The sequence below is a fragment of the Pimephales promelas genome, chromosome 19, assembly GCF_988280905.1.
Source record: "Pimephales promelas chromosome 19, fPimPro1.hap1.1, whole genome shotgun sequence".
NCBI lineage: Eukaryota > Metazoa > Chordata > Actinopteri > Cypriniformes > Leuciscidae > Pimephales > Pimephales promelas.
The window spans coordinates 11,968,822-11,981,424 of NC_142787.1; the positions used below are offsets into that span (position 1 = coordinate 11,968,822).

General features: G+C 40.5%; 1 protein-coding gene across 1 annotated transcript; it reads right to left on the bottom strand.

Annotated features, from left to right (window-relative positions):
- Positions 1–205: 205 nt before the first annotated feature.
- Positions 206–7,522, bottom strand: LOC148970763 (uncharacterized). Its single transcript, XM_089124067.1, has 5 exons — positions 7,466–7,522; positions 7,254–7,303; positions 4,432–4,609; positions 1,892–1,966; positions 206–1,169 (listed from the first exon to the last, which is right to left on the bottom strand). The coding sequence occupies exons 2-5, from the start codon at positions 7,266–7,268 to the stop codon at positions 1,105–1,107; spliced, it is 333 nt and encodes a 110-aa protein (XP_088980193.1). The 5' UTR covers positions 7,269–7,303; positions 7,466–7,522; the 3' UTR covers positions 206–1,104.
- Positions 7,523–12,603: the final 5,081 nt, after the last annotated feature.

The window sequence follows — 12,603 nt, forward strand, 5'->3', positions numbered from 1 at the left end:
TATGACATGCCAATTCGTATTTCCATTTTTGGCGTGCTATCAACACGCATAATCGCTTTTCAGCCTGTTTATGGACGTAGTTGACTTAAAGTTATTACTGTATATGTAAATATATGACCTACCCCAACCCCGTCCCTAAACCTAACCGTCACTGGGGTTAATAGCATTTATGAGTGTTCCCCTACCATCCACCCCTACCATCGCTCCCCAGATGTAGATCTACATTTTGCTTCTTTTCGCTCGAACATTTAACGGCGTGTAAATACACGCGGAATCACTCGGACATTAATAGCATAGACATACAAAACGGATTGCTCAAAATGCATATAAATAACATGCACGCCACTTGACTTGAAAGTGGCATGTATGTTTACCCAAAAGTTATGATGTCATGTTGCTGAAGTACTAGGGCAGTAAAGAGTTCTGCCCATATTGGCTCAGTGCCACAAATTCATAAGACCTCACACGTACAAATTCATACATTTTTTTGCTAAGTGGTAACCTTTCAGACGTGTCAAAGTTAATGATCCCTGAGCTGTTAATAACTCTATAAAACATGGCTAAAGAAGAAATAATTGATTTACCAAATCCAAACAACTCGAGAGTATGGAAAAATAAATTGTATAGTCCAGCAAGTCTGTTACTTGCCTTCTTTCTCACGAGAGGCCACAGTCCCACGCTGCTCAGTCTTAAACATAGTACAAGTCATATATTAGTTAAGATAAAATCAGTTGGCATGAACTGAAGGATACTGATTACAGACAATAAAATGAGCGAAAAAGTGTCTGTAAGATTTTTACCATATTGTTTGATGATACAATATACTGAAGGATAATAATGAAGACAGAACAAGCCTCACGACAGCAAATCAAGTTTTGGACAGTTGAGAGGTTGAGAGTTGAATAATCAGAGTCCAGGGAAATCAAATCCGGATCGTGAGACGAGAATCAGTGTCAGGATGGTCAGGTGAGGGGCAAACACAACGAACAAGCAAATCCTAACTCACAATTGGAAACAGGCAGATGTTCACTGCAATGCAGAGAGAGAGAGGCGATCGGTAAACCTGGGAAATCCAAACTCCAGCACCAGTAACAGACCAACTGGTCAACAGCAACACAACAGTTTGGTGAGAATGGATCCTGGAGAGGGACTGCGAATCACAGCACAACCTGAAAAGCATGTCAGATAAATAAAAACTAGAGAAGAAAAAAATGACAGGTGAACAGCTAAAAGCACAGAACACACTGTAGAGAACAAAGAGGAAGGAAGTGTAGATATGTCATAGAAATCAAGCAATAATTGGAGACATGTGAGCGTAAACAAACAGACGCACTTAAACACAAACTGGTGTGTGTTTTCCGAAAGTTTTCCAAAAGCGTTGTTTGCAAACTGGTTGCAAGTTTAGTTGTTATCAGCAAAGTTCAACAAGTCGGTGTTTCCCTAAACCATTGTTCTAACGAATATTCGCAAACAGCATCGCAAAGTTGTGTGTTTGGAACAACGGCTCTCGACCTGTGGTTAGAAGCAGAGTTTCTAGATTGCATGGCATGTGGACTCAATAAATCCTTATCTTGAGCCAAATAAGCAAGCTGACATTCACTACAACCTGTGTCTTTTATTTAAAACACATACAAATGGCATTTACGACTTTGAGTTTGTAAAGAGATTTAAAACACCATTTTTGAAGAGTGCGCATGTGCAAACGTGCTCTAGTACGTAAAACGAGCGTATGACTGAATCTGGAAATAATGGCAAATAACTGAGAAAAATTGGAAATAGTGCTCAGATGCCATGCCTGTAATTTATAGCAAAACATCTACCCTTAATTCAATCGCAAACAGATTAAAATAAGTATTACTCCACCTACTGCTTGACATCATTAAGATCAAACCTGTGTTCTGACAGAAGAAGGAATATGGTTCTGCATCGGGCTCATCTCCCTTCTGATTATACCAGCAACCGCAATCTGTCATTAAAGAGCATCAAACAAACACTTAAAATTGACATTAAGATGATGCTTTATCAAACATAACATAAAGCTCAGAGTAGGGGAAATGTGACTAAGGTCACAAAGGCTCTACTATCCCCTCGTTTATCAGTTTCTTTCAGTTTTTTCATGCATCAGAGAACACATCTTCTGTTCCCTTTCGTCCTGGGAACTCCAACGTGTCGTCAGGGAGTTCCCTGACGAATTGGGATCACGCTAGGGAGCCTAATTGCCTTTGAGAGAATTAAAAACGAGCCAATAAAAATTGGCATGCAATCTTTGCATTCCACGAACCAACTAGCGCGGATGTAAAAAGCGGAAGTAAACATTGCATAGATGCTTTTTTCTTCGGAGCCTCACAATGAACTGCTGTTGCCAAAGTTGGAGAGAGAAAAGATTTCTCACGAGTCTTGGGAAGAGAAGAAGGCCCTCTTGGGTGCTGGTGTGATGGCGCGGCAGTGATCATCGTTTCTCCCGGCAAAATCTGGTTGAGTGCAGCACACGGGCTTGCAGTTGGGCTTGTGTGGAACCCTCCACCGGGTCCCGAACCTTCACGGCTGGATGATTGGTGTCTTGGGGCTGGCTGTGCTGTTGCCCCACGGCCTGCTCCAGTACAGTTCTTCCCGGAAGTGCATGAGGAGCTGAGGAAGTCTTGGCTGGCCCCTCTGGCAGCCAGTCGTAGGCAACCTCGCTCCTTCTTCCTCACCACCCTTGATGGCGGAGCAGTGCTCGGGTACGAGGGAATCCCCCCAGTGGAGCAGTCAGTCACGATGCAGCTGTGTCCGGAGACCGCTTCCACTTGGCGGGGTGCCCCTTTACTCCCCTCCCATGCCTGTAGGTTTTCCTCTGGTCTGACCGGGCATACATACATGGCATGTGGAGACGCCGCCTTTGCCCTGCATGCCTTGGCGCTGCTGCAAGTCCATCAGGCTGGAGCAGTCCATGGCTTGCAGGCGGGTGGTACCGACCCAGCTTTGCTGCAGGAGCTGCGGGCGGCGACGGACCTCGCCCTCCGGGGGACGAAAGTTTCCGCATGTTCGCTGGGTCTGGCGATGTCCACCTTGGTGGTCCAGGCTGAGAGGAACAAACTTCTCAACTCCCCCATATCCCAGGGCAGCCTCTTCGGCGACGCAGTGGAGAACTTGGCCCAAGAGTTCTCCACCGCCCAGGAACAGTCGGAGGCGATACGGTATGTCCTGCACAGCGGGTGGGCTGCTGCGGGCCTGTCTGCTGTTTCCGTTGAACCTCCGGCTGCTCCCCGTTGCCGAGGCCATCCTCCCGCACCTCCCGTTCTCCCGCACCTTGGATTGCTGCCTTCCCCTCCAGCGCAGCAATCCAACCCTGGAGGGCGGAAGTCTGGTTGTAGGTTGACTGCCCAGCCCGCTCGGACGCCCCGGCCCCTTCCCTTAAGCGGAAGGGAGGGAAGCGTTCCTGACACGGGCGACCTGAAGGAGGTCCAGGATTCTGCTATACAGAGGGTGCCTCTGCACACCTCCTTCCCCTGGGGGAGGGCCGGGTGGAAAAATATTCTGCCGTTTTACCCAAAAAATCTACAGTAGTCGAGTCGTCAGTCGAGACTGATTGGGACCCACTCTCCTCCACCCAAGAGGGTCCGAACAGCAGTGGATGCTGTCTCCGAGCAGCATCGCTCTCGTTCCCCTCTTCCCAGTCTGCGGATAGCAGCGACACTTTCTCGGTTGCGTCGCTCCTGTTGGCGGCTGGGCCCGGAGGGGCAGAGACCAGCTCACGAGGAGGCAGGGCCTCGCGCCTCATCTCTCTCCCTCCCCTCATCACGGGGCGGCACGTTCCGGGTCAAAGTAACCCCACACTGTCGCCAAACCTTCTCCCCATCTGTGAAAACCACAGCATGCCTGGAAACTTGGACTAGGGGCACTCCGGCCCGAAGAAATGCCTGCCATGGGGTTGGGGGCCACGTGCAAAGGGCATGCGGTATCGGGTCTGTGGATGGGCCCCAGCTGCATTGGCATATCAACTGCCTTTAGTTGCAAGCAGTACACTTGGCTTTGTGCTGCCTCAAGGGGTTGCTCAAAGACAAGCACGTACTGGTCCGTACGGACAGCACTGCGACCATTGCGTACATCAACCGCCAAGGTGGTCTACGGTCCCACCGCATGCCGCGACTCGCCTATTCGCACTAGTAGGCGGCTCGCGGAATGCAAAGATTGCATGCCAATTTTTATTGGCTCGTTTTTATTCTCTTGAATGTAATAAGGCTCCCTAGTGTGATCCCAATTCGTCAGGGAACTCCCAGACGACATGTCTCCGTTCCCTATATTCAGGGAACGAGGGTAACCGAGACGTTCTTTTCTGCTTATTTTTTTAAAGAATTATTATTATAATTTTTATTATGATTGTCATTTTTGCTTTTACTGAGACTTGAATGTCATCACATGCATCAGTTAAAATGTGACCATAATTCTTACTGTTAGGCGTCTCTGATTCTCCACTGTTTCTTCGCAAAAGACTCATTCCTCCAGACTTCTTCAGTTCTTTCTCTCTTTTTTCCAGTTCCTTCTCCCTTTTGTCCAGTCCCTCCGCTCTTTTATCCAGTTCCTTCGATCTTTTATCCAATTCCCTCGCTCTTCTCTCATTCTCACTTGACTGTGTGATGTAACATTAAGATTGTATTATTACTATTTTTTTTTTTAGTTTTTCATCAATTCATAGTAAAAAAAAAAGCATGGTTTTATCCACTGCAAATGAACAGTGAATTCAGCATATACATTTTATCTGTTCACAGGAACACTGTGTGTTAAGTTTCAGAAGTGAAAACCGGCTTTAAATACAGGAGTGAATCCCCTAAATTCAGAGATGGTTATAAATAAATATGTGTGTTTCAGACATTTATCGATTCAATACCTTTTAGCACCACCAACGTTAAAATAAAATTGGGTTTAAGATTTAAAATCATTTAAGCAAAAATTGTGTGATTTAAAATCAAATTTCTGGATTATTCAATTAGGCAGTGGCTTTCTATTCCCAACATGCTTTGCATAGACTGGATAAGAATAAATGTTGAATTAAGAATTATTTTATTTGTTTTGATTTGAGTGAAAGTAAAGACCTGTTAGTATTTAAAGGGAAACTAAACCCCTGGTCAAAGCCTGACTCCACCCATTGGCAATATTTGAAAAATTCTGAAAAAATGGGCAGACCCTGGCGGAGGTAGAGAGGACAAACTGAGGGCGGGGCTGAGCAGGGGGGTGTGCACCTGAGACCCGCAGTGAGGGACAGCTGCTATTAAACTCTAAAATGGAGAGAGACTGGAGTGATGCAAGTATAGCTTTGCAACAGAGCGGTCATTTGAAATCGAGGACTTTTCTCCCCCACCTTCACCTGAAGTGGAGGAAAGTGAATTGTCTGTGGACACAGAGCTATATCAATTCCAACCGCTGGCTCAAACTGCGGTCTTAACTCCTGCATCACAATCGGCATCTGATGAGTTTTGTCAAATTGATGTCAATGTCAATAGCTGAAACCTGCATACGTCACAAAGAACCGCAAACATCCAATAGGAAAATTCAACTTCAATAGCCACCGTTCAACCTGAAGAGGGCAGCACAAGACATTTTTGTAGAATTAAAACACTTTTTTATATTGTAGAAATAAAACACTTTATACCCAAATGTCAAAAAAGTTACTCGAATCAATGATCACCATTAACAAAGCCCCATTTTTACAGATCATTAACTAAAAAAGTTGGTTTAGGGTTTAGTTACCCTTCAAATTTTGTTTCACAAGTAAAATAGTAATGTTGAAGTTTTTGTGGTTAACATTGTGCTAAAGAGTAGATATGAGAGCATGTCAGCGAACCCATCAATCCAAGACACCACAGCATACATCATTGACGTGCACAAGACCATTAGCATTTCTCAGATAAAAATGACCAAAGTGTTTTGATATTTTTTCTATTTAAAACTTGACTCTTCTGTAGTTACATCGTGCATTAAGACCGACAGAAAATGTAAAGTTGCGATTTTCTAGGCTGATATGACTAGGAACTATACTCTCATTCCTGCGTAATAATCAGGAAACTTCACTGCCATACCATGAGTGCGGCAAGCGCAATGTTATGATGCAGCACCTGAAAATAGTGCCCAGCTTCCAACGTGACCGGGCTAAGTTTGTTTAGTGAAAGGTCGTACATACGCACGCAATCCCTTCCGGCGTCACGTTGGAGACGGTTCAGTTCGGTTCAGTTGGACATCTGATTCAGATCACTTCGACGGCTGTTAACAAGAGGTAAAAGCTATATAAATTCTGTTCGTTTTCTCACAAACAACGCTCGTTTCGTGTCTATGGCCATCAGTGTGTACTTACATTTACAAGTCATTAAATCATGTTTAATTTTAACTTATCTGTGCATGCTCTTTGAGGTGGGCTCCATAGACCTGCATTATGTGACTGACAGACAACAACGATTTGACCAAAAAATGTCAAAATTGAAAATGCTGTGGAAACAAAGACACCTACATCTTGGATGCCCTTGAGGTAAGTTAAAACATATCAAAAATTAATTTCAAAGTGAACTATCCCTTTAATCAACAAGTAGAATCAAACATGAATCAAGTAGCCTAGTATTAAACATGGCAAACTAACTTTTCCAGAAAATTCCCTCAACCGATGCAAGATGAAAAAGAAAGCCATAGGTCACTTACACACTGCAGTTAAGTAATTGACTGTTCAGTAATTTACAGGAGTAACAACTGCATTCTACAACCAAATTAACTAAAAATTGTTTTTGTGTGTCTGTATGTGTGTGTGTGGTTTAGTCTATTCCCCTTGGATGCCCTGAGGATGGTTTTGTGACCGAAAGCTTATTAAATTTACTGAAAGGATTCAAGTGTGCGGACAGTTTATTTTATTTTTTGAGTTGTCGAGTTGTGTCTGTCTGGCACCTTGTTTGAGTGCGGTGAAACTCCTTCAAATATTAGTCTATTCCCCTTGCCATCATGTTTTATCTGTTCTGAGAAACACTCCAATTATTGTGTGAACGTGTTTTGCCTTAATGCATTTTCATTGTTTATTTTTTAAATATTTTTTTCAGTGATGATCTCAGAGATCTTTTTACACAGATATGCATCTGCTAAATGAACAAATGTATATTTGACGTACCAAATTGAAAGAAGCAAAAAAGGCTATCAAAACAAAAGCTGCATTATAATGTGAAATACTTATGACGTTCATAAGCTGCATAAATATGTTAGCTGTGTCAAACTTTTAAATAAAAATATATATGACTTACATTTGCTGCCCCCATTTTCTTCTGAGGTTTGGCGTTGTTTTACACAAAATCTGTAACAAACCACCGTTTGAACAAAGCATAAATGCAACGTTGAGAATCACAATGTGACATTCAACACATATTCACACAATTTTTGGAGATTTGCATTTGAATATTTTTAATTCTGTAAATTAAAAATGAAGTGAAAGTAAGTAATGCTGTTTCTGACTCACCAGGATTCTCCAAAAAATGTATGTGTGTGTTAATTTTAAAGTCTCTGTGAAGACAGACGCTCTGCTGAAGAACCTCCCCCTTAGGTTTAGTGTAATCCAAAACCAGTCAATAATACTGTAATAATAACAAAGCTTTCAGTTTTAACACAGGACTCCACGATCTTTATCGTTTGTCCAATATTTATATTGTTTTTCAGGGATAACTGTACAAGTGTAAATTATTATACATCAAAAGGAACTGCTATGGGTTACAGAGAGCAGTCATGTTTTTTTTTTATTTTATTTTTATTGAGCATATCTTATACAGTTTTCAAGCTCAAATATTTTTGTATTACTGTATATATAAACCAAAACAAAAACAGAGTTGAAGTAGCATATAACTTTTTTGCAGTAATAAGAGAGTAGGAAATTAACCGCTGCTCAGCTGAAGTCAAATTTCTAAAAAAAAACTGTAATGTGCCAAGGATAATCAACAATGGTGACAATGTAGTTTTAAAAATTCTTGATTAAATACATCAGACCAGTAAGTGGCAACTTTAAAAAAAAACACATGAAAAGTGTTGCATTGAGGGACTGGCATTTACCACAGCTTGGTAAAGCGTTCGGGAAAATGCTGTGGATCTTTACTTTTGAAAAATGGCCTGAACAAGGCTCAGAATAGCCCCACACTAACACAGTAAGATAATGAGGGTCCCTAGTCCCTACATGCAAAACGAAGCATTGAGAACTTTGTAAATGTACAGACCGTTTAATAAGAAGATATTTTAAAAAGACAGTCCATTTCGTGTATATAGACAGAAGCCATCTTTGGAAAACAGTCTCGACTAGTCAAGCACAAACGACGTGCTAAGTGAGCTGAACCAACACTATCTCACGACCAATTCGTACGAATTCGACGCATGATTAAAAAGTGTCTAATTCGTACTAATTCGTACGACCTCACTCGTACTAATTCGTACGATTTGTCTAAACCCACGTGATGGTTAGGTTTAGGGGCGGGGTCAGGGGTAGGTCATTCGTACGAATTCATACGAATTGGCCAATTCGTAAAATATGTACGATTTAGCAAAATCGTATTAATTCGTACGAGTGAGGTCGTATGAATTGTTACGAATTAGCCACTTTTTAATCATTCGTCGAATTCGTACGACTTGGTCGTGAGATCGGGTTGACTGAACTGTATGAAGTTCTGCGAACTTCTGAACTGTATGAACGGCGTTCAAGGTTCGACTTGTCGATTCTGTTCACTTTATACTGAGGTTAACAAAATTGTGGTTTTAATCACAAAAAAAAAAAAACATATTAGCCTTTATATCACAACAATCTGCACCAACTTGACATACAGGCATAAGTGCACAGTTGACAAACATTAAATTCAATACTGCCAATTCCATTTCAAACATTTATGGAACTAAAAAACATTTACTAATCTTTCGAGCTGGGCGGATTGATGGTGCATGTGCTCTCGCTGTGAACTACGAACATAACACAGTCTCATCCCAAGACGTCATACAACTGACGCTTTTGGCCATACGTCAACATCCACCATTTTAGGATACCCTTTACCGTCAGTTAGATGACGATCCTGGGCCATCATACAACTGACGCTTTACCTTTAACATCAGTTAGGTAAAGGGGTAGGTTTAGGTCTGGGGTAGAGTTAGGATTAGAAAGCGTCATCTAGAGAATTTCAACGATGGTAATTTCTTCTGAACGAAATTTGTGAATCAGACGAGCACACGGACGTTTTTGTTGTGATGTGAACCATCCTAGTTTTGCCTGACTGAACATCCAGGCATCATGCAGTAATTCACCATATAGAAATAAATACAAACGAGGAGTAATTCACTAATGAGTTTGCCAATGTAACATTAACAGGGTTTGTTGTTGTGGGAAGAAGGAGGCGGGAACCGGCAAACATTTAAACATTTTAATAGTTAAATGACAAAACGAATACAAAACGGAAGTATAAGCCAGCCCCTCATTGACGACTTCTGTAACGTTACTCACAACAGAAACAAAACACATCATAAAATCAGGACTGTTTCTCTCTCGATCTGCCTTCATCGCTCCTCATTTTATGCTTTCGCTTCACCGAGAGACCCGAGACCAGCACACTCCTCACAGGTGTCTTTCATTATCACTCACGCCACCGGCCTCGCGCCGTCCTCTTACCTCCCTCGCCCTCGATCGTCCTGCTCGCCACAGCAAACTAACTAGAAATTTTAGTTGTTAGTTTATTTTAATAGATTTTACAATTTTAAATATATTAAAAAATTTTAATTTATAAATTTAAATTTGAAATGAATTTCAACTCCGCTAACAGCTAACGTTAGCCTTGTAGACGGAAGAGTGATTTCTCTGTTTGCGCTGTTCCGGATTAGTGGGTGTGGCTTGCGGAGCTGTGCAATGCGGTGCATTGTGGGAGTTGTTGTCTTAAATACAAATGCACCCCCTTATTTTCTGTCTTTTCTCAGTCAAGAGGGCACCAAATTAAAAAATTATTTTACATTTCGACTACATATATGATCCACTTTCAATAAAGATTAATGTTGAAATGGGTAAAATGCTCCTTTAATCACGTCCCATTATAAATCATGTAGGAGTGTGTTTATAGGATTTTTGACCATTCTTTTAGAAGCGCATCCTTCCTTCAGGAAATGCAAATGTACTTGTTCAAATCTTTGTTTTCTTAACATATATATTGATCTTTGTCTAACATAAACCACCCACACTATCTGTGCTACTTGTGTTGCTGAAGTTTTGATGATGCACTGTGGTCATTAAAAAACTTCAAATATAGTAGTCTATATCATTACTGTCCCCGCCGAGTAAAGCTAATGGTGATTCATAATAAAGGTTGTGTGAAATGTAAATATTCTGCCTGGCTATGCTGTCATTTGCTGCAAGTCTGTTTCGAGTCTTGCTAATAATTGTCATTTTTATCTGTATTTGAGAAGGATATATCAGAAACAAAAACAGAAAAAATGTGGAATACTTTTCCTCCTGTTTCCACGGAAGTCCTCCGGATTATCAGCCAATTCACTTGAAGTCTGACTCATTCTTCTTACACCTGCAAAACTTGATATGCAAATGAATTCCCTGTTTATCAGTGTCATTCTGTTCTTCTGTAAAGTCATTCCACAGGGCGTGTGCTTTAACTAACTGCATACAAAAGAAATGCCATGCATTTTTTCGTGGCTGTACAATGAAATTACGCGATGAACCACGACATGAACCAACATGTTATAGGTATTTTGGCGAATGTAATACAACTGGAAGGCCAAGATGTGAACGGCAGACACATCTCATGGATCACATTCACACTGCCCATGTGAGCAGCATGAAGCTGCAAAAAAAAAAAAAAAAAATGATATAAACATATTTAAAGGGACACTATGCAGTTTTTTAGCTTATCTGAACAGCTTCAGAGTTTTTGAAATAACATTTTATTTGAAAAAAACATTCAAATAAAATGTTTTATTCAGGATCTAATATTTGGTCTTAACAAAAAATTGCTGTGCTAAGTTTTATACTGAGGTTAACAAAATTGTGAGACACGAGCATATGTGTAATTTGTATATTGTATTCATTGTATATGTAATACAATTACCTTATTGCTAATGTCAGTATACATGTAGCCTATCTACTGTCAATTGTCAAAATTGTTCTTGTCAACTTCAGTTGAAATTCTTTCTTTCTTTCTTTCTTTCTTTCTTTCTTTCTTTCTTTCTTTCTTTCTTTCTTTACTTAGGTCTAGTGGATCGTATACAATGTAAAAAGGGTTTACTTACTTCAAAAATGTAGTTAACCCGTGCCCGTTAATTTACAGTAAACTAAAGGCAGCTAGATTTACATGTAGAATGCTGTAATTTTACAGTAGACCGCTGCATCTGAAACAACAGTTTATTACTGTAAAATGTCCCCGTAAATTTATAGTAAACTAAAGGCAGCTAGATTTACCTGTAGAATGCTGTAATTTTACAGTAGACCTGCTGTAATCTAAAACAACAGTTTATTACTGTAAAAATATCCCCGTTAATTTACACTAAACTACAGGCAGCAAGATTTACCTGTAGAATGCTGTAATCTGAAACAACAGTTTATTACTGTAAAAAATATTACAGTACTGTAGAAAATATAGGCTGCACAGCAAGAACTGGAAGAGAAGGCAAATTAACATTTAAATTTCTGTCTTGTGCACCATTGGAGATGCATGTCTCACCTAAGTAAATCATGTACATCTCTTACTCTCTCCCCAACTCATTCTCCCTAATGCTGAGGTCATCTGAAATTCACCTGAGAATCTATTTAGTTTAATGTGAATAATTATCATATATCACACATGCTTGATTTCATTTGACATGTCTCAGTGCGACTGGTACAAAGGTCTCACTCTCAAAGAAAGGTAATAAGGTATTTAAGAGTTTAGAAATAATTCACACACAGGGGGTTGTGTCTTCCAGGCAAATGGCCTCAAGCTCTAAACAGGTGTAAACTCAATATGAATTCCCATGGTTCAATGTAAGTCAGCTTCTGCCTCCAGTAAGTGTGGGGCGGTGATTACTGTGAAATCACTCTGTAAACTCATATTTATATTTGAAATGAGGTTTTAGGCTTGGTCAGGATATATAATGGAATGCAACGAGAGCAGGGGTGTTTTTTAACCAGATGAGCCCATTCAAGACACATGTATTATATAATGTCAATGTATTGCTTCTTCTTTCTTTATTCTAGAGCATTCAATGTTTGTATATATGAACTGATTATGCAACTGCGTGATATGTTTACGTGACATAATAAATTGTAAACGTTTGATTCAATCGACTAAACAGTTAAAAAGAATAGTCAAACATTTACGCATTTAACCGTGTGGAAATATTTTCAAAACTTGTTCATTTATGGAGTCAAATGAAATAATGAGTTAATACATGTGAGAAAATGTATTCCATTTAATCAAATTACTATGCCAAGCGGAAAGATGGTAACGGGCAGTGACCTTCACCTGCTGATCAAAATCCTTCTTTCCTTCTTCTACAGCTTTAAATTCTTTTTGACTGAAGGAAGAAAGATTAGAGTATCTTGGATGACGTGGGGGTGGGTAAATTATCAGGAGATTTTTATTCTGAAGTGAAATA